The 26,560-nt window shown below is 40.3% G+C and overlaps 1 protein-coding gene across 15 annotated transcripts in view; it reads right to left on the bottom strand.

The window, feature by feature from the left end:
* SOX6 (SRY-box transcription factor 6) overlaps positions 1-26,560 on the bottom strand; it is a 561,724-nt gene that overhangs the window by 338,587 nt on the left and 196,577 nt on the right. For all 15 annotated transcript variants that reach the window (XM_075567743.1, XM_075567736.1, XM_075567734.1 and 12 more), the window contains 2 exons: positions 22,746-22,986; positions 12,062-12,272 (listed from right to left, as the gene is read on the bottom strand). In XM_075567743.1, the coding sequence (XP_075423858.1) occupies positions 12,062-12,272; positions 22,746-22,982 (448 nt within the window). In that variant the 5' untranslated portion in view covers positions 22,983-22,986. The remainder of the gene's footprint in view (positions 1-12,061; positions 12,273-22,745; positions 22,987-26,560) is intronic.

Genomic DNA, 26,560 nt, shown 5'->3' with positions numbered 1-26,560 from the left:
TGCCGTTTTCCTATCTTGTAGATATGTTGGACTCCAGGGGGACCTGGTCTGTGCTATTACTTTATGAACATCCCTATCAACTCTCCCCGATGCTCCTCTCCTCTTGTCCTCGGGGAACCCGACTTTAAAGTTGCAGTTCAAGCAATATCCTACATGTGTATTTTTTTAATTATTTAATATTTTTTTATGCATTATAATGTAACAAGCATTTTTATTTGTTTCTATAGCAACCATTTACAAAGTCATATCCCCTTCCTCTTCTGAAGGAAGGGGTACACCCCTTTTTGAGACCTGCTCTCTCTCCAGCAGTGAACTAATTGTATCTAGTGACTTTCCGGTCACATGATCTTCCCCACAGACCTTTGAATCTAGGGTCCCCTTCTCCTGCACTGGCAGCCATTTAGTGAACCCCTGAGCCAAATCTTCACCGATCGATCACAGTAGAACGGATCGATCGGCAACTTAGCTAATCACTAGTCAGTGTGTAGATTGTATTTATGCACATATTGAATGGAAAAAAATATTTATTTTTTAAAATGGCAGCTTGAACTGTGGCTTTAAGACCCTCCCCTCTATCTTTTATATCCCTTCTGATATCAGTATCCCCATGGTAACATAGGGTGGGACTCATTAACTCACACATTATCCCGCTATGAAATCCTCACAGCAACTGGTAACCCCATTGAGGGGGAGGGGGGCTACATAAGGTTCAGGTGTGCCAAGATTCACAGAACACACAATGTCTAGAAACAGATAACGTAAATACATTATTGGAGGGGCAATAGCAATTATCTTGCTAATCAAAGACGTTCCAATGTATGTTGCATCATTGCATCAAATGTTAGCACATACATAGCATATAGCTAAATACAGGTCTACCATACCCTAATTAACTACAGATGAGTGGAAGAATAACAACAAAATCTGTGACCACACAAGTCCTATTTGTGAACGCACTTTCCTATCTGGCCTGTGCTGCCAGTTTGTCATGAAGCGGGACTAATTCCTTCTCCATACTCTATGTGCTCAAAGATGTCATTGCTAAAGGCATGTTTACCACTTTCCTATTACACATGGATGATGTGGACAGCAGCCAAACCGTGCTTCTGTCATTCATGTGGCCATTCCACCTTATGTTAGAATAACACTAAGCTATAGTAGCCATAGAATACCATGTGGCAAATCCTAATCCTGTGATTTACTACAAGGGTGTGCAAAACTTTTGGTGCTGCGCCCCCTGCCTCTTAGCCTGAGTGCTCGCGCCCCCCCATCCCGCCCCCCTTACCTAGGAACCGGTGTCAAATTACGCTGCGGGTAATGGGATGGTACGGCATTTAATTGAAATGCTTTTGGGGAAGAGGGCGGGGCCTTGGTAACCACCGCGCCCCCCCAAAAATCTTGCGCCACCTAGTTTGCGCGCCCCTGACTTACTACTGTATATACCTTTGCCCTATTATAGTACTTTAGTCCTTCTGTATATGCTGCTAGCCTAACCCATGCTGCTTCCCCTTATGCTACTGTGATTTACTACAGGATACTAAACTAACACTGACGCTACTTTACTATTGGCTTTTACCTAATCCTACTGCTGTGTATAATAATAATAATAGCATGTTCTTGTATAGCGCTGCTAGTTTTACGTAGCACTTTACAGAGACATTTTGCAGGCACAGGTCCTGCCCCGTGGAGCTTACAATCTATGTTTTTGGTGCCTGTGTATCTGTAGCTGGTTTCCCATATCCTAATGCTATTGTGACTTTTAATTTAAAAGGTCACCATCATGCTCCTGAGGCTTCCTTCAGAATGATCTAATAATAAATAAAAATACTACTTGGGAGCACACTCGCATGCTTCAGAAACGTCTGCACCCTGCCTTTCCCCAGTATCTTGTAGCATACAATGCTTTAACTGCAGCCAGGAATTCTGGGTGTTGGCATGCAAATGAGCTCTCACAGTGTGTCACTTTTTGCTTCTTGTCCGTAATAGTAAGGTTACCTTAACTAATTATAGGATAGTACCCTAAGCATTTGGAAACTACCAGCGGACTATATCCAACCCTATTGCTAGTGTAAATTTAATGTATAGTAATTAGTGTAATTGTGATAAAATATAGAATGTCCCTATTGTAACTTCCTAAAGTGTTACATGTCCAAATCGTCGTTGTAGAGGTAAAAGTCATTAACTACATTCTTTGAGTACTGATGAAAAGGTGATTAAATAACAGAAAAAAATCTGTATTTAAAAGAAGTTATTTTGATATGACAAGTTCTGAAGATTATGTGTTTTTAATAAGTTTTTCAATAGAAATATCAAGGAATTCCAAGAGAGGAGATGCATCTAGTGAGTTTTTGCCAAAAATGCACTTAATGAGTTTTACCTCTACAACGAGAATATGGAGATTGGGAAGGAGATTGAGTTCACTAGCAGAAACAAAAAGTGTTTGTGGGGGGGGGGGCGGGGAGGGTGTTATCTACCATTTTCAGCAAAGTATACAACCGTGTATAATACAGCATGAAAGGAGAAGGGTTTAATGTGGACAACAATACGTTATTTATCCATTTCCCACGTGAAAAACAAGGGCATAAAGCAGTAAGCAATTGAAACAAAAAAAATCATATAAAAGAAGTTGGAATTTGTATTCTGTGTCTTCTGCTGAATTTTGCCCCAGTGTGACAGCTGTATATCTTTGATAAATATTCTCCTTTGCTGTAGTGACTACTTCACACTCATTACCGAAGCATACTGTATGGGTAGCTCTGTGCTGATACTATACACCTCATACATCGACCTTGGCCCCTTGCAGACGCCAGTAGAGAGAAAAAGGTGGAAATGCGAAGCGCCACCAACATCCAGAAAGGTAGAAAAAAGGATCAAGAGGGGTCTCCCATAATAAATATATTTATTAGGTCACATGTAACGACCATGGGGTTAAAAAATGCACAAACGCGTTTCACACACAATGTGCGTTATCAAGGTGCAGACGCACTTAATAGAACAGCCTCCTACTGTCTCTGTACGTTCTCCCTACCTACCACTTAGATTGTAAGCTCTTCAGGGCAGGGATTCTTTTTCCTAATGTTACTTTTATGACTAAAGCACTTATTCCCATTATGTGTTATATTATTATGTCACGTGTATTACTGCTGTGAAGCGCTATGTATGTACTTAAATGGCGCTATACAAATAAAGATATACATACATATCTAGACTTCTTTTTTTTTAGTAATAAGCACACAATGCAAAAGTTTAGGACCTAAAGGAGCTCAAGGGTCCCCAAGACACTGGGATTTACTCAAACTGGAATAGTATTGATTCATAGGTGCAAAAGAAAGATACCCTCCTGAGTGTACCCATTTCACGATAGACGGTGATGCACCACACTTCATCATTCCTTATTTGATTCTGCGCTTCAACTTCAACGCGTAAGCAACACAACACGCGGACATTTTCCCTTTTCTTATATAGAATGCCCTGGTGCTTGAATACCTCGCAATGCACGAGAGGAAATATGGAACACTTACACTTGAAAAATAACGTTATATATTTGGAAAAAACTTGCCAAATTAGTGTTGATTTTGGACAGGAACGAATGACTGGATATCTATGCCCATAGTACAATGGCAATGCATTCATTCGTACCACTAAACATTCCATGTGAAACTCACACAGCCATCCATTATCATTGGCCTCCAGTAATTCGTGCACAATATGGTGTTTATGTATGTTGGCATAAGCCACTGCTATTTTATCAACTTCGCCTGCTCTTTTGTTGTACCAATAAATATTTAATATCAGCCGGCAGTGTATTTTAAAATCGGAATAAAGGACTAGCAGACTTGAGATATAGGTTAACCCTTATGATAGTTCCATTTCCCCCGAGGGATGAGGATTATAATGATAACATGTGTTATTATGCTTGTAGGCTATGCAGGGCCATGCAACCTTATCTATTTTGTTGTACCGACACATGACGAGACATGCCCAGTGTTGGGTCTTCAACATAAAAAAAAGTTCAATCATATACGCGCTCTCCTTCATTGCAGAAATGTTAATATGTAACTAGCATTTGTATGTACACAGGATAAATGAGGCTTGTTATAAAACAAACAGTTTTGACCATTTTTTAAATTTTTATTTATGGCCACATATCCCTTAATTTTAGGCTCACTTTTTACAAAATATAAAACGTAGCCAAGAACAATATCAATTACTAGAGTTATTTAGGTATTCCAGGCAGGGTTATATTTACTATTATTTACTATTTACTGCGTTGTTCCTACTCCGTGGATTGCTCGTTATTCTACTCTTTTTGTTACTTGTTATTTTTTGTTGTTTTTATGGGGCAAATGAAGTTTGTTATATAACATGCATTATAACTATACTATAATTCTAAGTTGGATTCCGTCTGTTTGTTTGTTTGTATGTCCGAAGCATCGAAATCTCAGAAACGGCACCATGTAGCACAACTAAACTTTCACTGTACATTCTGCTGTGGATTTGTAGGTCAACACAACTATTTTGAGCTTCCAATGTGACTCACCTCCCAAATTATGGACATTCTAAGTTTCCCTCGGCTGTCCAGCAAATCTGTTAGAGCAGGAGCAGGTGGCGGGGGGCATGGCTACTAAGGGAGGGGGCGTGTCCTTGCCTGGATCGGGGCTGTGTGTGTGTGTCTGTGTGTGTGATGTGAGATGTGCGGGGGAGATGTACCAGCAGGGGGAGGGAGATGTACCAGCGCGGGGGGACGGACATGTGCCGGCAGCGGGGGGAGATGTACCAATGAGGGGGGGGGGGGGAGATGTGCCGGCAGCGAGGAGAGATGCCACAGCAGCGCGGGGAGATGTTCCGCCAGAGGGTTGGGGACATGTTCCGGCAGCGGGGATGGACACACACAGACAGACACACACACACAGAGACAAATCTCACCCCGCACTACATCCAGCAGCGGGGGGAGGGGGGGCCCGGGGAGATGTTCCGGAAGCAGTGGGGGGGGGGGCAGGGACATGTATTCAATATTACATTCCCCGGGCAAAGCCGGGCACAAAAGCAAGTATACATATATTTTATATATAAGTATATATATATATATAAGTAATATAATATAATATAAGCAAGTATACATATATTTTATATATAAGTATATATATATAAGTAATATAATATAAGTAAGTATACATATATTTTATATATAAGTATATATATATATATAAGTAATATAATATAATATAAGTAAGTATACATATATTTTAAATGAATACAATAAAAAATTTGCGATTTAAATTTTATTTCAAATATTTTTATAATTCATTTGTAAAGCCCCCAACTTGTTTTGATTCCCATTGTCCTTCAGTGTGTTTTAGAGATTGGGTTATTGTGCAGAATGATTTCATGTTGATTTCCAGGCGCCATGGTACCCCCTTTATTATTTGTGTGTGTATCTCCCCACCCCCTTCAAAAAAGAGAATATATTTTTGCAATATCACAATTATTTATTACAATGAGTACACTGCTTCTTTTATGATGTGTTTTATATACATCTTGAATATACAGTATATATTATAAACAACTTTATTTTTTTAAAACATGTATTTCAAGCACTTTATGGTACTGGGACTTTCAGATTCTGATCTGTTAAAAGTTTTTCAGTACTTTCGTTGGTTTTACAGTAGATCTACTTTAATGAATATTTAAGTGCACTGTCTTTTTTCTTTTGTGGAAGCCAAGAAAAACATTGGAATATTACAAATGCATGTATTATGCATTATTATGGCCCCCAGGCAAACATTTGCATGCAACACCCTGCTTAATATCAAAGTTATAATTCCACTTAGTTTATGTTTTTTGTTTCAAGTGATATGAATAAACCGTGTTTACACATGTTAAGCCAGGCTTCCTTCGTCTAAAAAAAAGGTTGTGTACATAGCCACAGGTGAGGCAGAGATGACCGTGTCACCGAAATGTATTCCAGGTATATCAAACATTGAAAAGTGTCTGCTGGATGTGATACAGAAGGAAAAGGGGGGCATATCAAAAAATTGAAGGGCCACAGACGTTAATAGTCTACGCGATACATGAATTTCAAAACTACAGTACAATCTACAAACAGAAGGACTAACTGGCACCTCATTTTCTGATACTGTATTCAAGTAAACTTTATTTTTTTGTATTAATTACCTATCGGAGTCAAACTATTAGAATATTTCCAGGGCAATTCATTATTTTGGTACTGTAAGTTGTCTGTCTGACAAAAGAAATTCAAAGCAATCTTACAAATATCGTTGCCTCGTTTTTTCATTACAAAACTAGAAGTCAGAAAATAAGCATTTCATTGCGGAAGTTATTTGCTTAGACAGGAGGAAAATGGCCGCCATTTTAAAAGAGGACAAAAAGCCTAGCAAAGTGCATAAGGCTTAAGACGATACAAGGTAATTAGCAGCGTCTCCAAACTGCATTTTTATTATGCATTATAACAATTTACTCAGGCACTGCCATTTTTATCCCAACGAGCATCGTCTGAAGGCTTCTCACAAAATAATACATGTACAATTTTCAGTAAATAAGCAGTGGACACACATCGTTATCCTTACTTACAGCTGGCCCCTCTCTAATAGTGCTTTTACAGGTAAGGTTACTATTCAGTCTAATGCAGTGCCCTCTGTGCTAGGAAGCCATTTTCATTCATTACCACGGTCAAAAGCACTTAAGGCACTTTCCGACCCTGTTGCAGAACAGCAGGGACGGCAGGGGACGTGAGGCTAACTAAAACTGAAGTTCATCATAAGAGAAACCCGAGGTTCTTCTCCTAAACAACTGGACAATTCACTTGCATACGTGCCCTCTAACTTTCAACTTACACTATTAGCAAATTGAGCATATTAACTGCTTCTGGGCTGGAAACGCCTGTTGTGTGCAGTGTTGCATAACAAGAAGCAAAGAAGAGGTCAAACGCACAATGTGTTTTAAAGCCATAAGGTTCCATGTTGTAATTTATGGGGGTCAAACTTCCATGATACAAGAGGACTTAACACCCAACTGGATAAGAGTCTAAAGGAGCTTCAGTTAATGGGGGTTCTGCATCCATCATACCAAATATAAGACCTTGAAAGTATGGAGCGAAGAACCCAAATACAATACACGCATAACCCAGGCTGGACCTGTAACGCCGTCAGTGGAGAGGAGGGAGAGTAAAAAATCCAGCAGAAATTAAAAAAAGGTAAATAGAGTTTAAAAATAACATTGAATAAAGAAAGACTTTAACTTAACTGCACCCCCACTGGTAACCAAAACTAGGAGTAAAAGCATAATACACACTTGTTCAAGACACAGGAAGCCACACACTGATTCACTTAGCCAATTCCCTTCCTAGGACTGTAACAGAGGAAAAAAATGAACTTCAGCCATACAACATACAAAAGAAGCTACTCAGTAAATGGTGATACCCTGTACTGATACATCTGAATGGCAATCGGCAATAGCTATGCCTGTATATACCATAACCAAAAAATATTTAAAGAGAACTCACTCAAACATAATGTTCATCGTCTCTGCAATACATGTATTTAAACCTGCAAGGATTGTGTGATCCTTCCCACCTAAATGTCTACGATTTGACATCAGGGCTTCTTAGGGCACGGCCTGGAAAAGAGTGACGATGTATTGGGAATAGTTTTGTTTATGAAGTAAAACTCTGTGAAAGATTATTATGCCCATGGGTAATGGCTCCTTGTGTCTAAGGCACCACCGTTCGATCGTAAGCTATTCGTACCAGGAATCGTTTTCTTTGTTCAGCAGTATATATTTTAGCAGTACTATATCAAAATGTATTTTTACATAAAAAGTACACACACAAAAATCGCCGTTAAACACTTGAGAAGTCATCTCTATTGCCCAAATTAAATGTTCCTTTCTAAGTTGTAACTTCCCTCTGTATCCAGCCATCGCCCCCCCCCCCCCACCCCCCTCCCACCCACCTAGCACTTAAGGGGTTTATGATACATTCAGTTTGTGGGAGGCTGATGCCAAATGACATGCTGTTCTATCTTTTGATGCCAACTGTTCCATGAAGTTGCACTGGCATCTATTCTGAAGAGAATCACTTGTGTACCCACCCAATTAGACAGAAGATGAATACTGGGTTGGCAGCAATTTGGCAGGAAAGACGTTTTCTAGAATGACGGATACAACTGTCAGTGAGAACTCCATAGGGTTTGCACATACCTCATACTGAAATATTTACAAAATGGTAACGAAGGTTGTCATTTTCTGTCCAATCTAAGACACATACTTTTTGGGTGAAAGCTACTAAAAACAATGATTTACCCCTTCAGTACCCATGGGAATTTTAATCTACATGAAAAGGGTGAAGACAGCAGTTGATATATGTTGAGAGGTGTAGAGGGAATTTCCACCTCCTCGGAGCTGCCCTACCTGCATGGGCTTGAAGGGCTTCTCTACACGTTTTGTAAATGGAAACCCAAGTATGGGTGCAATGTGATGCCACAGACGGACTTCTGCACTAACTGCAAAGTAACCTTTCCGCTTTTGTATTTTGCTGGCCTAGAGAAGGTGCAGTATAATCAGGTAGTATTTGGCAGAAAGAGGTCTTAGATCTTGGAAATGTCAAAAAAGAAGAAAATGTTATCGATCAGGTTCATCAAAGAGACCTCTTATCTGGTGATCCCGATTGCCTTTTGCAGAAAGGACAGGTTCAATGAATAAAAAATAAGAAGAAGAAAGAAAGAGGAGTAGGCTCTTTTACGGCTTTGAAACTAAACAATATATATAATAATAATAATACTATTATATTATATCTCAAGTTCCAAGACTTAGTGAGTTTTGACATGAAATAAAAAAAAAAAACATTTATTTAGAATATGTCTGCCTTCACACCATTGCATCCTGGTCCCTGAACTTTGATGGGTTGGGCTTGCTTGTATCGAACCATGGAAGACAATATCTATCATATTGGAATATTTTTTTTAGATTTTCTTGACATTTGTTTTTCCTTAATTTATTTAAGTGGCATTAGCAGTCTTGCCAAAAAAAAGAAAAAAAATGCAAATTAAATAAATCAATATTTAAAAAATAATCAAGACAGGTATTAAACAAAGTAATAGTAAATCATAGACATGATATAAGACATTACTACAATAAACCAGAAGAATATGGCACATTTTGTCTGTCTAGTTGGGAAATGTTTTTCATTATAAATGGTAGAAAAAGTCCTTCCAAATCCACAAAAAAATGAAAAATGAATTTATAATCGTTATAAGGTAACTGTAAAACTATATTACGTCTTTACACAAAATGTATGTCAGAGTGGGTTGCAATTTACGATTTTGTGGGGCATTTTCTAAGTGTTTGGAGAGTTGCCTATACTTGTATTGTAATCCGATATGCAGCGTTCGGCAGCAAAGCCAATCATATTGAATTGTACATTTATTTAAGGGCTCAAAAAAGCCATATATTTATGTATATTAGATCGAAATCTTAATTTTTTGGAAGGAACCAAAAAGGTAAAAGAAAATATGGAAAGTAGTCGGGAACATTTTTAGCAATAAACATAATTGATAGATGCAGTAGTTTATCTTGATAATGTGAAAGGGAAAGATGGTTGAAAAAAGAGAAGTTTAAGGAAAATAAAAATCATAAAAAGTGTGCATAGGTTACATCCTCAGAGAGTCAAATTACATTTTAATTCCCAGTAATGATGTCAATCTGTTATCTCTGTGATAGATACATTATTTATTGAACTATGGATAGCTCTAGGTACTTATCAAAAGCCTGCACATCCCTTTTACAAGAGCTTGTTTCGTTCCCAGTGTGATGTGTAGGGAATTATACAGGCTGAGGCTGTATTATTAAAGAAAGATTAAAGCAGCTGTACATTATGCCTGAGCACTCTCTCTTCCTTTTACAAACAGACGGTCTTGTAATACAAGCAGCACTTGACCATTTAAACTGCTACCACCACCAGATTTAACCAGCTGGGGCATATTCTCCTCGGCAAAACCTGTTGACATTCTCAATCGCGAATGCTCAAATACAGCTCTCATTAGCAGACTTATTTCAGAAGCTATGGGACACTTGTTTAAAATGTTTAGGTTCAACTTTTCTTCCATTCACAATCAGCACTTCCTAGAGGTCCAGAATTGTTGCATTCCGAGTCATATGTATCTATGACTATGTATTTTATATTTACAGTATGCATTTCCACCTGCTCTATTTAATAGGCCATACTGGAGTTGTAATAGAATACGATAACATGCTATGGTAACACCTTCTGTATTATTTTCAACCAATTATTCTCCAAAATTGCCTTGGTACTGTACATACTGTACAACCCACCGTTTCCAGATAAATACATAGCACAGCTACTAATCCACATTACAGCCATCTAGTTGTGTGTCTTCTAGTTTGTCTTCTTAGTGCAAACCAATTGTACGATAGAGAAAGTAGGGTTAGTGGTGGCTCTTTTCACATATGATAATAGGATGTCTCATACACAGAGTCCATGGTGAGTGGAGGTGACAAAGTGTAGCCTAGCCCCTGCAAAAGTAAAAGGTAGGTACCCTATCAAGTTAGAGTCTCTATAAAAACAATAAAATATTATTACTTCATTTTAAAAAGCCAGAATATGTGTGTGAAATAAATATGCACAATGATTTCTGTATTTGTTTTGAAACATTCTAAGCAGTCTATTGACTAAAGTAATGTCGGACTGGAAGGTCAGAGAACGAGGAAAATCCCTGACAGGCCAGGATCACCAATGGCTGGGGAGAGCAAGCTTCGGTAGAGTAAGAAGGCCAGACTGAATTCTGAGGTCAGCCGGCTAGGTTTCCTCTCTGTCACCTCCCAAATAGACTCCACCAGCTAGCAGCGCACTGTCCCTCCTCCCACTAGCAGGCTCTTCCCGCCCCACAACCAACGTGAGGGTCCTACGATCATCTTCTCCAGTGAGCCCCAATCCAACACTGTACTAAAGTACAATAGGAATTACAGATCATAATGGGCCAATGAATTAAGTCAATTCACTTAATGCTGTTAACAATTTATAAACCTTATCACACTTTAGAGAAGAGACAGATAAGATGACTTCTGACTGCTAAGACATGTTCAGTAGATTTTTGTCAACAGAATGAGTCAATAGGAGTGTTTTGTAACCAAAGTTCTATACTTTATGAATTCCTGGACATCCGAGGATCCTATGAGCTTTGCTGAATGGAGCATTTGGTCAAGATCCCAGTCAAGATTCATAATTTTCACTAGGTATTTGTCTATAAGAGGAAATTACTGAATGTAAAAGCTAAACATGAGATTCAACATATTAAGTCTAGAAATGTCACAAGGCTGAAACCTGCTAGCCAGCTACACACAACTCCAGCTGCTATTTGAGCTGCAACTTACACAATAGAATGAATACTGTGTTCAAGTGATGATAGCCTCTGAGAGTGTACAGCCGGTCCTCTGCAGAATGGTACAACCGGTCCTCTGCAGAATGGACCTGCAACATTCTAAGGCAGGGGTGGCCAACCCCAGTCTTCAACTGAGCCAATGATTAAGCCACCTGTGCTGAAGCAGGGATATCCTGAAAACCTGATCTGCTGATGGCCCTTGATGACTGGAGTTGGCACTCCTGCTCTAAGGCCTCACATATGCCGCAGATCTGCAGACAGAGGGTTAACCAAAAGACTGAAAGTAAATGTAAAACACACCTCCATGAAAACCATTTTTTTAAAAACTAGTCCAGAATGTGCCCAAATGTACCATACTTTCCAATGATATGCCCCAGCTAAAGTATGGAAAGTTTTGCAGTGCCAAAGGAACAGATATCTCTCATAACGTATTTCAAACAGCCATCTCCATGGCAACAGGCAAATAATCTTTTTCCAGCTATTGCCAATTATGCACTTCTTAGGCTCTCAATAACCCACACATTTTTTAGTAAAGCATGCAATCCTTAGCGTTATAATAATAATACTAATAAATAAATAATAATAATAAAAGAAAAGACATGGAACAGTTTAAGCGCACACACACACACACACACACACACACGTACCCTCTTGTTCGGTTCTGGTCATTTCCTCTAGTTTCTTCTGTTTCAGCGTGTCCACCACATCAGCCAGGCTTCCTTTGCGACGTTCCGGTGTCCCGAAATTAACACTGGTCATAAGTTCACTGCGCTCACGGGTCCCTTCGTCAGGCTTGTGTGGTGAGGTAGAGGTGTTTCGGAAGGAATAGAGGGACCGTAGTTTATTGCTGTCAGATTCCTGCAATAAAAATATGCATCACATCAGGGCCCTGCTACACCCCTTTGATAAAACCTTTAGTTGGACTGAATGCCAAAAAAATTACCAACAAAGGACTAACTGAGCTGCTTTGAGGGTGACATCAAATATTGATCCCAACAATAAATCAGTATTTCCTATTATAACCTAATACCACAAATGTTAAGTCAGTAGTCTCCATTTCAACATCTTCTAGGTTCCCCTTGGGCTTATCACATCTGCATGCCCTGCCACCACTTCGGCTGGAAGACTGATCCGTGCGTGCACTACTCTTGCAATAAGATACTTTCTTCCTTACCATTGAGTTTCATGGAGAGGAAAGATGGGCATTTTAAAAGTGGCTGCAAACTGCTACGTGAACATTAGGAGTTCACACGGCGACGTGTTAATAAACGGCATGCGTAATATTCTGTCATGGAGCAGTGCTCCCATTTTGTATACTGTGCAGGGGCGCTTAACTCCAGTCTTCAAGCTCTCCCCCAACAGGACAGGTTTTCAGAATATAGCAGCTTCAGCACAGGTGGCTCAATCAGAGGCTCGGTTGAAGAGTCACCAGTGTTGAAGCAGGGACTGATTGAGCGACCTCTGCTGAAGCAGGGGCTGATTGAGCCACCCGTGCTAAAGCTGGGATATCCTGAAAACCTGACCTGTTGGGGGGCATTGAGGACTGGAGTTGAGCCCCCTGCAGTAGAGTTATAATGGAGGGGGTAGTGTTGGAAGTTGTATACTTCTGTGATCACTCTACAAATGTAATTAGTACAACAAGCCATAGAACTATTTACAGGGCAACACATTCACACACACACGCACGCACACACACACACACACACACACACATTCACACACACAAACATTGTTATTATTTTAACCACTTCATTGCCGGGGCCAACAGCAAAACATACAGCAACCACTGAAAAGTTTAAATGAATTAGATGTTTTCCCGACATTTCGGGGCTTTGCTGGTCCCTATGCACAATTCCCCATTCACTTCTAGTTCTATGGATGTTTTTGCTGTCGCTGTGTTTTTATATGAGGACTCCAGAGATTGTATCAGTGTTTGATGTGCAGAAGTATGCAAATCACAAAACTTTCATCACTTACATACACTATCAATTAAGAAAGCGGAGTGAGACAGAGAAAGAAAAAAAAAAGATTACATTAAACCCGTATTTTCCCTGTTAATAGTAATTTCTCTCCAAGAAATCATATGATTATATTAAAAAAAAATGATAATTACGTTTTGTAAAATTAGGAGCTATTGAAAATGAAGAACTGACATTTTTAATTCTGCAGTAATGTTTAAAGAATATTGATGGACCAAGAATAAAAATGCATATTACAAGTGTGTCCTATATAAAGGAAGAAGCATGCTATAAGCTAGTGTATTATAGCAAATTATGGTGTCTTGGAGATGCACCAAAATGCTCTAATATATTTCAGAGAAACTATATTAAGGTGGAATTCGTAATACTCTGCTTCAAAAGACACACATTGTTGATGTCACCTCTAAGAAAACATATTTCCGTATTTTGTAGTCATACACATAATATATTAATAAAATACCACAAAAAGAAGTGATGAATATTTTATTAAATAAATAAAAAAATATTTAAAAAATTGTTAAATATTTGTATTTTTCTGTGTTTTTAGTAACAAGTTAAAAAAATTAACATGATGCATATATATATATTTTTGTTTATGTTTATAAAAAAATAGGATTGCTAAAAAGAAAATGTCATTAACACAATCAAGTTCTGAATATAATAGAGATGTTCTTGCTTTAAAAAGCTTGAATTCAAAAGAAGCCCTCACCTGCAGACTCTCTAGAGCAGGGTTTCCCAAACTTTTTTTTCCGTGACCCGGTTATTTTTGAACTTCTCCTTCGTGACCCACTAAAAATTTTAGCGCCTATAGGGCCTGCACAGACACAGACACACACACACACACACACACAGCCACTGATACACACACAGACACACACACAGACACTGATACACACACACACACAAAGCCACTGACAGACACGCAGCCACTGACACATGCAGCCACTGACACACACATTGATACATACACACAGCCTCTGATATACACACACGCAGCCACTGACACACACACACACGCAGCCACTGACACACACGCAGCCACACAGAGACACTGCTATACACACATTGATACACACACACACACACTGATACACACACACACACACACTGATACAGATACACACACACACACTCGCTCTCCCCTATACGCACACAGACAGTGAATTACAGGCAATGATGGATGTGAGTGACTGGAGAGGGGGCCAGGGGCACGTGGGTGGGAGGGAGGGGGCCAGGGGCACGTGGGTGGGAGGGAGGGAGCCAGGGGCACTTTTGGAGGGGGCCAGGGGCACTTAGGGGGTCAGGGGCACTTGGGAGGGAGTGAGGGGGCCAGGGGCACTTGGGAGGGAGGGGGCCAGGGGCACTTGGGTGGGTGGGAGGGAGGGGGCCAGGGGCACGTGGGTGGGAGGGAGGGGGCCAGGGGCACTTGGGTGGGAGGGAGGAGGCCAGGGGCACTTGGGTGGGTGGGAGGGGGCCAGGGGCACTTGGGTGGGTGGGAGGGGGCCAGGGGCACTTAGGGGGCCAGGGGCACTTGGGTGGGAGGGGGCCAGGGGCACTTGGGTGGGAGCGAGGTGGCCAGGGGCACTTGGGTGGGAGGCAGTGACTGGGTGGGGTGACTTACTTTGCCGCCGGACGCTTTCCCCTGCTGCCCGGGACGGGAGGTGGGCTTGGGGGCATGGGAGGTGGGCTCGGGAGGGGGTGCCACGGGAGGTGAGCTCGGGAAGCTGGCCGCGGGGGGAAGCGGGCCGCAGTAGGAGCTTGTACTTCCCCCTCTGTCCCACGTAACGTGCGGGCCGCAGAGGAGCTGGTACTTCCTCCAACGTCCCACGTTGGGAGCAGGGGGGAGGAAGGGAGCGGGCCCTGCGCAAGCGCGCGGGACCGCGGGGGGAATCGCCGCCATTTTTTAAAAATTGAGCAGGGGGGCGGGATACACCGCGCGGCCAGCCTCGCTGCGACCCAGCAATTTTGGTGCCGTGGCCCGGTGCCGGGTCGCGACCCACCATTTGGGAAACGCTGCTCTAGAGGGTTGGTTTTGTGTGGTAAAGTTAGCCTTTTTACTACTATTAATAGCCAGCAAGAGAGCTCTTCCCTACACATCATGTCATGTTATAGAGTGTGCTTTATTATATTACCTGGGAGGAGAGTGAGCTCTGAAGGACTAAAACTATACTGTACAGGAGAGTTCAAGAGTGGATTTAAACATGTTCGTCTTAAAGAAACAATTCAAGCACATTTTTTTTTAATTATAATTTTTTTTAACATGGTTTTGAAGCAGGGGGGTCTCCAAAGCTGAACCCCATTAATTTCAGTCTCCGGGGACACTCTGCTTCCCGAGATACAGACCTCCAAAGGGGGTGCCGGTAGCCACTTGGCTACCAGGGTTCATGTAAAGGCGGCGTTTCTAAGTTCCAGTGCCCTGCGGGCCAATAGGAAGCAGTGACATCATCAGGTTCGGCTTCCTATTGGTCCGTGTGACGCGGGAGCTTTCAATCCCAGCTAGCTCAGCCGGAGCGGCAACCGGCACCTTCTATGGAGGTAAGTGTCTCCGGAAGGCAGGGTTCCCTGGAGCTGAAATGAATGTGGTTCAGCTCCCCGGAGACCCCTGCTTCAAACCCGTGTTAAAAAATGACAAAAAAATGTAAACGGCATGAATTCCTGTAGAAAGATACTGTAGAGATAACAACCCCAAATTATGTGGCCTTTAGCAAGTTATTTTATCATCCATCATTTCATACCCAGATACCAGATTGTAAGCTCTTTGGTACAAGGATTTAATGTACAGAATGGCATAAACATTTGCCACTTTTAGAATCCGTTACTACCTGTGCAGCAGTTGAATTAAACCTCTTATGTGTCCAGTTCTGATCACTATTTAGGCTTTAATTAAATAGTGACCAGAATTAGAAGCGTTACTGGACTTATACAGACCACACAGCATTGCCTACGATGTAGTTGTTCCAAATGCATTACAAGCCTATGGACGAAAGAATGTGCTACATGTGCCGTTTTGTTCATGCTTTTAACTCTACCTGCAGCAGAACGGCTGTGTTCCAGAGGTAGGTGCTGGCAAATCTGACTACTTTTAATATGCTCACTGGTTCTTCCCAAAGAAGTGATGGGGGCTGCCTTTTGTAGGAATTCTACCAGACCCCAAATAAGTTATGGGGAGTTAAAATAAGTTACAAAAAAACTCCACCGTGCAGAGTACAGCAAATGCTACAATTTGTATTTGTTGTAGGACTTCTAACAATGTATGTTTCTTTTATTTTTCCCCTCTCCCCTCTTAAAAAGACAATGAAGGGCCAAAATATTGCTATAACAAGGAGCCAACCATCATCATAAGAGGATGGTGGCCATTGAAACTTCTTCAGCTACTTTTGAGTACTTTAAGAGGGTTATTCGTTAAACTGTGATAGTGCCAATTGGGGCACTATCCCACGGAAACTCCCCTTGAAGTCCCACCTTTCTCACACCAACGGTCTTTGCAGCTCCATTTCAATGAATAGGCTACAGATTGTGTTAGCTGGGTGGTGTTAGTGGCGTTCCATGCGTGAGAAACAGTAGAAAAAAGTAAGCTGCAAAGGATGCAGCCTTGAGCGAGAGGCGAGAATGTCTATAACAAGCTGAGAAGGGCATTGGTTTTAATGTACATTAGACATTCTGTTACATAAACGCTCAACTTGGGCAAAGTGTCATTAAATCATCTGCAAGACCTCAAGGTAGCCGAGACCAGGCATGCAAATAACTATAGTATTGGTTACATCCCAAGAAAGAGAATCTGAATACATGTACTAGAATGGTGTAAACCTTTTGTGAACGCCTCATTTTACAATCCGCTCTCCCTCTTTTCACAGAATAAAGAAATGGTGAGCGCTCATCCTAAAAGAAACAACTTTATTAGAACTTTACTGTGTAACATTAGGAAACAAAAACGCTTCTGTTTTTAAGTGCAGTGAATATAGAAAATGTCCTTCCTCTGATGCTATGAAGTGCTGTACTTAATCTTTTGGCCGGTGCTCAATATGCAGCCCACGTAATCACATGTTAATGACTGGAGTGTGTTAATCAGTGTGCATACCTGAATCCACATTTTTAAAGGTGGGGGAAGGCTTTGATAGTGGCTCCCTATGATGCTATCTATCTAACCAGGACTGATGTAAACACAATAGGAAATTAAGAAGAATGATGGGAAATTGGAGACATTTCTGGAATGTCTAAATGTCAGTGGCGCAAGCAGCCACAAAGCCAATGTTTTTAACCAAGTGCTGGCTGAACGTTTTTAACCAAGTCATGGCTGAACGTTTTTAACCAAGTCCTGGCTGAACGTTTTTAACCAAGTCCTGGCTGAACGTTTTTAACCAAGTCCTGGCAGAACGTTTTTAACCAAGTCCTGGCTGAACGTTTTTAACCAGGTCCTGGCTGGTTGGAAAGCACCCAAGGAAAGAAGTTCTCTTGGGAGAACAGCATTACGGCGTGTTTCCAAGAGAACCTCAAGTGGGACCCCTTTTTTGCTCTTTGCTTGGTTCATTTAACACCAAATTCTCAGTGCTCTACCCTATCAACAATCCCTGTATTATATATATGACATTCATATTGGGTCCAATTTAGGAGGGACCTGCGAGTTGATCGTTTTCTGCTCTCTGTTTTGCTATGGAATTGGGTATGCAGCGTTACTGCCTTTAGTTCAGGATTGTGCATGAAACCCGTTGTAGAAAGGCAAGGGTTAAAAACCACGCTGATGCCTTTTCTGTTTCGACTATGGAGTAGACCCTGTCGACTTTGCACTGTTTTTCTCAATGATGAAATAGTTTGGTGATATGATACTCTCTGGTCATGTCAACGCGGGCCTGGAATTCCAGTTGTTGCAAATTGTGGGATCTGTCAAATAAAAAAGGCAGCACAAAGAGTAATTCGGAAGGCAGCTGCTATTTCCTATTTGTTAAATCCTTTTATTACTCCATATAAGTACACAGCTGGGAAATACCATAGAGTGGGAGTTTAAACCAAATATTTTGGCTTCCAGACATTCAGAATACACAAAGTCCCCAGTGGAAAGCAATGGTTGATATCAAAAGGGAGTTTGAGATAGAAAACATTTGTAGCAAATACATTTTTTTGAATGATAAGGCGTAATGTGCTTTAGAAGACTGGGTGTTGGCCGACAGCACATTGTAAGCAAATGCAGAAATGCTTTGTTTTGGGTGCGGAAACAGAAAGATACAAGGCAACAAAGTCCATCTACACTAGTGCCTTTCTGAGTTAGCTGTGCTTACAGCATATCACCCAAAGTATGGGGGAAAAGCTCTTTTCATGAAGGCAGAATAAAGTAAACAGTGATAGCTTAAATGCTGAGTAGAAAGAGGTTTTAAACAGCACTGCTTCCTACTCGCCTACCCCAGCAAGCCAAGCCAATATGACTCTTTTCACTCATATAAGACCTTGTAATCCAAAACCTCAATTCTTACAGACATTGGACATTCATGACTTGTCGTGAAAATAAATATTGATGATGATTTACCTCAATGGATTACAAACTTATTCAGCAAATAAAAAATACCAATTGTGGTTTCGTTCAAATGTTATAGACAGGTTTGCAACCCTGTCTTTCCCAATTATCGCTTGGCATTCAGTGCTTCCACTGCAGCCAAGGATTCTGGGTAATGACATGCTAGTGAGCACTCGCACAAAAAACGTATTCAGTGATCGAATGAGTATGTATTCTATTCATTTTAAGTATTCGCCAGAATAAATAGACTGCAATGAACATCTCTTTCAAATATTTCCTAGGAGTGTGTCTATGTAAACATCATTCTTTTGAAGCTCCAGTTCGGCAGTACTGCTTAGAGCAGTGGTGCTCAACTTCAGTCTTCAAGCCTCCCCACTGATTGTGCCACCTGTGCTGAAGCTGGGATATCCTGATAACCTGACCTGTTGGGGGTCTAGAGCAGGGGTGCTCAAACTTTTCAGTCTGCTCCCCCCTGCCTGCTCTCCCCCTCCCCCCCGCTTCCCCCCGCCTTACCTTGTCTCTGACGTCAAATGACGCCGCGGAGTCAAGTGACATCCCGTTGCCATGGCGGGTCATCGCCGAAGACAAGTTAAGGGAAGTTGCAGAGGCCTGCCACGATCCCCCAGCATTTCATTTAAATGTCTTGGGGGAAAGCACGGGGCCTCTGTAACCACCACACCCCCTTGGAAAATCTTGCACGATCCTGAGTTTGCACATCCCTGGTCTGGAGAACTGGAGTTGACCACACCTGGCTTAGAGGACACATTTGTGTTGGTATACAATTGCCTTTTCATTGCAATCATGTATCATTGTAAAATTCTCGGTTTTCTGATTTGAGGTCTGATGCAAAGATGTTGTTTCATTGGTCCTCTAGAATGGCGAGTTGATAAAATGTCTGGTTATAATCTATGTTCTGTTGGGTAACAGTCACTGACTAAAGGATTTATTCTATACCAGTCGAACTAAAATTTCCTATGGATTCCAATGTGGAATTTTGTATGAAAACGTCCCGAGCATCTGTGGCGGCCGGTAGAAAACAAGCCCTTTGGTATCTTATCTAAGCTGTGGATATTGTACAGCCTGTGGTATTTGTTATGGTGTTTTTTCCTGTTAGGCTGTTAAAACTTTATGGATGAGAAGTAAAGCATGGCACATGTTATTACCCAGAATCCCTGGCTGCAATGGAAACACTGTATGCAAAGAGATAATGGGGTAAGGCATGGATATGCACCACAAGTGGAATTTTTATTTACAGAACTTTATTTGCAAAGCTGATAGATGCATCTTACAATATGAAACAACTGTTAAAAAGTCAGAAAAGATGTTACACAGCTGAACGCTTTCACATTATTGCAACTGTGGCTTTAAGCTGATTCCGCAATACATATTTAGTTCATGGCTTATAATTATTTCTGCCACACATTTTGTGCTGCATATTTAAAATTGGTGTCTCAACTGCAGCAATGAAATTTATTTTTGCACCTGTAGGTTTGGCAAGCAGTGTATGATACCTGTGTAATTATAATTATCTGAAAACTATATACTGTATTGTCTTTGTTGTGCCAAGCTCCCATAAAATAAGTAACTAAAAACATTTCAAATATGCCAGCTTGGAAAAGCATAAATTGAAAGTTTTTATGTTGCATAAGTAAAACTTTCCATATTTAGGGAAATAATTCGTTTTAAGCCAATAGAAAATTGTCCATACTTACTTAGCAGCCATCTGCCATAAAGCCCCATATATTACTGGGTTATTCCTTCCATAACATTTGGTTTTGTTTTGCAACCAAATATTAACTCATCTGACGTACCTTGGGCAGGAGAAAGGTGAGGCAGCGAGTTGGCTGTGTTTATTAACCCTGGTGACATACTGTATGTAAAAAGTTAAGTGCTCACAAGTGTGCTGTTGGTGACAGATGGTGTATTGGGACGGATTGGGGGGAGATATTATTCATTGGAGGGTCCATGCACGGAGAAAAGTGAATCAGCTGGATTGATGTGCGTATTAACCCTTGTCCCATATACAAGTCACGTGCTCACAGGTGTGCCGTACGTGACAGACCGGAACAATCATCAAGATCATAAATCAATATTGGTAGGACTCAGTATACCACCTCCTCGAGAGATAAATGTGACTGGTCGTATTTCTGAAAATTGTCACTCCAGTCTACTTTCTATGGTCATTGTGCCACAGAGCACCGTGGCCAACGTGGCCATGCTGGAAACACACACACCTACTCCTTCAACTACTAGTATTACTGTGACATGTAGCTTACTTTATCTGTGCATAGCACTTTGATAACATGGTAATTGCATACAACTGTATATGTGTTTCCTAGAAGTGCCACTACGTTTATATAGACACGTTTCATTGGTCTGCACTGAAGACTAATCCGTGGCAAGTGAGGGAGTAAGCAGAGGCACAAGAAGTCATTTGCCCAAGATCAACCAATGGCAGTCTGACATTGGGTTCTAAAACTTGTGTTTACAGGACCTACTGTATGTCTTAATTACAAAGCCCTCTTTCCTAAATTAAAAGTGAAAGTTATGTGGTAGTTTGTATTGTTTCATTGAACCATTATGTAATGAAACTTCATCTAGGAGAAAGAACATGTTTATAAAAGGTAAATGATGAGGTTGCTGGATTAGCAAGCTCACATTATACGAAGGGCAGTATGCCTGCATGAGAAATAAACAAGAGAAGAAATATGTGTTTCACTTTGTTACGACTGAACAGGAAATGCTTAGCTCATTGTTTATTGAGAAATAGCACATGTGGTATGCTGAACATCTTCTTAAGACAGGAACAGATCGTGTATTAAGAAATCTTTCCGCCCTGAGCACCAAATGTGGCATCCTGATTGAATGATGGACAGTCATAAGTGATGCACTTGTGCCTGAGATTAATAAGGACACTGAATTGTCATCAATCACCAATGACTGAACAACATGATAAATACGCTGCATGTATTTCCCTGCCGAAGATGAACTCATCTTATGACCTCACTCTCCTAATAGTGAATACTTAACTAGATTAAACAACTGTAATATTTCTTCTATCCAGTTACACATAATAAGCATTATTTTGTTCTTTGTTGCTGATATCTCTGTTCATACAAGATTATATAATGTCAATTGTTATTCAAAATCTTAATTGCCTTAATGTGTTTTTATATAAGCTTTAATAAGTGCTACACTAATTCTTAGCCCCCTTCTAGAAGACAATTGGTGGAGACTTTGATTGAGCAACGGATATCTATATATACAGGTTTGGTTAGTATGATGCTATTGGATTATTTGTTCTTGTGGTTTTCACAAATTACAGACATTTCCTTATTTCCAAACATACATTTTTACTTTAAGAGAAAAAAATACATATTTTTAAATAATTTTACTTAATTTGTATAGCATAAACCTTTTGAAAATGGAGTATAAAGAAGAGGCTACATGTTGGTTAGTATGCGGACAATCTTAATACAGTACTTCAGACCAGGGGTACTCAAACTTTGTAACGCCCCCCTCCCCCGCTCCCCCGCTCCCCCACCCTCTTACCTGCTCTCCCACATCTCCTCGTCTCTGTGACATTGCTGTGTCATGTGCCGTCACGTTGCCATGGCAACGCGTTGCCACATGCTGTCATGTAGTCGCTATCAGAAGATGCAGGAGGAGAAGCCGGAGAGAAGGTAAGAGGTAGTTACAGAGACCCCCGCGCTCTCCCCCGGCAACCAATTTAAATGTTGTGGGGAAGAGCGTGGGGGCCTCTGTAAGTGCGGGGCTCCGTTTGGCGCCCCCCCAAGAAAATGTCACGCCCCTAGTTTGCGCACCCCTGCTTCAGACCATTCTTACCATTCTATGCTGGGAAGAGATCATGCTGTCCCAGTCAACGTCCGCCTGGATGGTGGTGACAAGTGAAGGTAGCTCCTCAGAGTGAGGTTTGTTGTGCATTATGGTGTGTAGAGGCAGATGGGTGGCCATGTGCTGATCGATACCTTCTTCTGGTTCCCGTGATGCTAGATCGCCAGTCATTTCTTCCTCTCCATCAGCTTTACATGTGAATGGAGAGGTGGCTTGCTTGGAAGACATTCTTCTAAAGAGAGGAACGAAATAGAGTGATATTAGACAAAAAGACAGAGGACAAAGTAATATAGTTATAGTTTTTTATTTTCTACCATTAAAGATAATGGGACCAGCTTAAGATGTCAGCCCCTTATTGTTAGTGCAAAAGTTTTGGCTTATTATTTCGAACTTGTATTCAGTGACAACAGTGAGCCAGATCGCAGTATGAAATCAATCCTTAGCAGTTAAATAACCCATACTGAATTGGGATGTAGAAAGATGTAATTGTTTTTATTACCACCGTCATGTTGCTCTGAAAGCTTTTAAGTGGTCTTATTTTAAAAAGTGTCATTAAGACATCATGATTATGCTTAATAAAAACAAATCTCCTGAAATCTGCTAGTATTGAAGGAAAAAAGTTAAGACAGATATTGTCAAATAATTACAAAGCAGCCTTGTGCCATAAAGTGCTTTACAGCGCTGAAAGACACTTTATATCCCATTCTTGTCAATGGACTATAATGTGTCGTAAAGCAGAATGCTACTCAGTAAATATGGACCATTATCATTTAGTCGCTTTTTAAACTCTTGAAAATTGCACATTTTATTATATACACCAAAATACCGGCCACTTTATTGCCCCCATTCAAATCTCTATACTTACAAATGAAAGGACTAACGTTTGCAGCGATAAACACATATTCATTATTATTATTCCAGATTGTATTATTTTTCCAAGAACGTACAAAGATAAAATGGAGAATACAACACAAGCTTTTTTTTATGAAAACCCCAGCATAAAGATTGATATATTTGTAGCTGGATATGACAGGAGAAATATTTGTAGCTGTAATGGTAGCCAAATGGTGCCAGCTTCAGTGACCTTATTAATTTCTTCTTCAGATGTAATGAAGAGACTTTTGAGTTCTTGAAAGCTCAGGTACTTCTATGAAGACCTATCATGCTATAAATATTGTGGGGATGGCTCAGGGATTAATAACTTGTTTAGTAAGCATGGTATCGTAAAAAGGGATATTTGATATACTGTATACAGTATGTGTGATAGACATCACATTTTAAGACCAATTCAGATCATAGTGAGGGAAGCTACATTCATTATAACTACACTAGTCCCAGAGACTTTCAAACTGGCATTGCAAGTATAATTTCTTTTTCACAGACTCCGTTCTTCAATTAATCATAATTTGTTGGTTTGGAGAGGAAAAAAAAATCAAAAACCTCCTTTCAATAATTGATGTCATTTTCTTGCATTAATACTCTTCCACATCAATGCGTTTCATGCTTATACTTATTGTCTTGGGACACCATAAAAGCAGATTTAGTCTTATTTTATTGATTACAACAGTGTTTTATTTCACAGTCAATGCATTAATAACACTAACTCGAAAAAAAAAAGAAAAACACGTTAAATTTTAAAATGGGTTTCTATGTTAGCTTGTTAAAATGTTTTATTTAATGCATAGAAACTCATTAGCAAAATTACAGTTAATAAATTAATAGATCTTAAGATGAAGGTCTCTGTTGCAAAACACACTGTAAGTGTGAAATCTAAAGTTCAGAGAGCTTTTTCTTGCAAAAGATTTAATTACTAGTCAACTCAGCAAAAGAATATTCTTTTTGAATGTTAAACTGAGTAGAAGTTTATTATCAATTGCTTTTTTGATCTGATCGGCATTATTACAGAAATTCCCAGACCTGTTCCATGCTTCTTTAGTTTGAGATAAGATCATCGCTTTATGTGTGGTTTGCCCTATAAAGCATTGCAGGTTCTTACAGCAGCAACTGCGTTTCCAGTGCTGAATATACTGTATGTAAACTCTGCCCATACGTTTAATCTATCGAGCAATGGTAGCTGCTAGTCCTTAATGAGGCTACACATACAAAAAAAAAGTTATTGGGAAAAACAAGGGGTCTAAATACCAATACCATAGTGTTACATTGTGTTTAAAAAATAGTTTAAAATGCTCAGGGGGTCATTTCTATTGTCTTTAAACTACACATAAAAGGTGCCTAATCGCATAGGCTGAAATGACTTGATATGACTAGCAGTCATACATAATCTAAAAATTAAACTATTATGTGATTTGTTCTTGTTACTTTACTTTTTTCTTGTGTCTGTTTGCTCGCTGAATGTCTAATCTGCATTATTTGATTAACATCTCGCAGATCAGCTGGTGAACAGCCTATCTACCAATCCGGATGAGTTCATCAAGTCAACTCTGATGATCCCACGCTGCTCAACTTTTTAAACTGTCCTGACGTCATGTGGGAGGCAGGGTATATACAGTATGTAGCTGCTTGCCACCTCCTCTTTAACCCCCCGAAGAAGCGGGAAGGCGAAACATATACGTCGGGGCTGTCTGTCTGTCCTTGTACTCTCTGAGTGACCCTCTCATCACCCACGGACGCCCGCTAATACACCTTGGCGTTATACAGGGCTGTGCACGCATGTGCTGGTCTCAGCAATTTTAGCAACAGCTCCTTAAGCTCCCGAATTTTATTTCGTTATAAAATGTTTTACCAGGAAGTAATACATTGAGAGTTACCTCTCGTTTTCAAGTATGTCCTGGGCATAGAGTTAAAACGACAAATAATACATGGTTACAAGTACAGTTACATAAATGAACAGGGTATACATTATATACAATACATTGCATGCACAGGTAAAGAAGATGTATATTATAGGCGAATTAAACAGTTACAGACCAGATAAAAATGTGAGACAGCTTTAGATTTGAAAGAACTTTAACTGGTGGTGGATGTGAGAGTCTCCGGTAGGTTGCATGCTGTGGATAAGTATCTAACTTACCTTGACTACACCAAAGATTATTGCATGATATCTGGGATTTTCTCATCACAAATACCTATGTGGTATGAAGGAATCATCTGGACTGTTTAGCTTTCAGCCATGTTTTCATGCCACATTAGGCTGAAGCAAAAAAACCAAAACAGCCAATCTGTGTATTTTTACAAGTGCCATTATTACTCCTTGTTGCTATTTTTTCCTGTGTCTGATATCCCCCTATGCCTGATCTATGCTGGAGTCTTATTCTATCATTAACCTATTAAGGACTGTCCGGTCTTAGAGATATGAGGCTGATTGCATGCCTCATTACCCTCTGGTTTTTAAATATAAGGGATTTTATATCTGTACTCACCTCTTTCAGTTATAAGGCTTATCTTATGTATTAGATTCAGCGCAGGAATTTTGTGATGTGAGGGAACTTGAGACTGTTTTAAAAACTTTGTGTGATGTTGTTATAATAAAATGTATGATAATTTTGGAATACCAGAGTGCTATTGTGGGATACTTTCTCTCTAGTTGTCTGTATTATTCTGTCCCAAGCACCGTCAGTAGTCCTATCTTATAGTGTACACTCACTGATTTTGGTAGCATTTAATTATTGGGTCTGTTGCAGGTATTTCTTTTGTTGTTGTGTGTGTGTGTGTGTGTGTGTGTGTGTGTGTGTGTGTGTGTGTGTGTGTGTGTGTGTGTGTGTGTGTGTGTGTGTATGTATATATATATATATATACAGTGTTCGACAAACCTATACATTTGCTCGCCCCGGGCGAGTGGATTTAAC

Source organism: Ascaphus truei, chromosome 12, assembly GCF_040206685.1.
Source record: "Ascaphus truei isolate aAscTru1 chromosome 12, aAscTru1.hap1, whole genome shotgun sequence".
NCBI lineage: Eukaryota > Metazoa > Chordata > Amphibia > Anura > Ascaphidae > Ascaphus > Ascaphus truei.
This window is presented reverse-complemented; position numbering and strand designations above follow the sequence as displayed.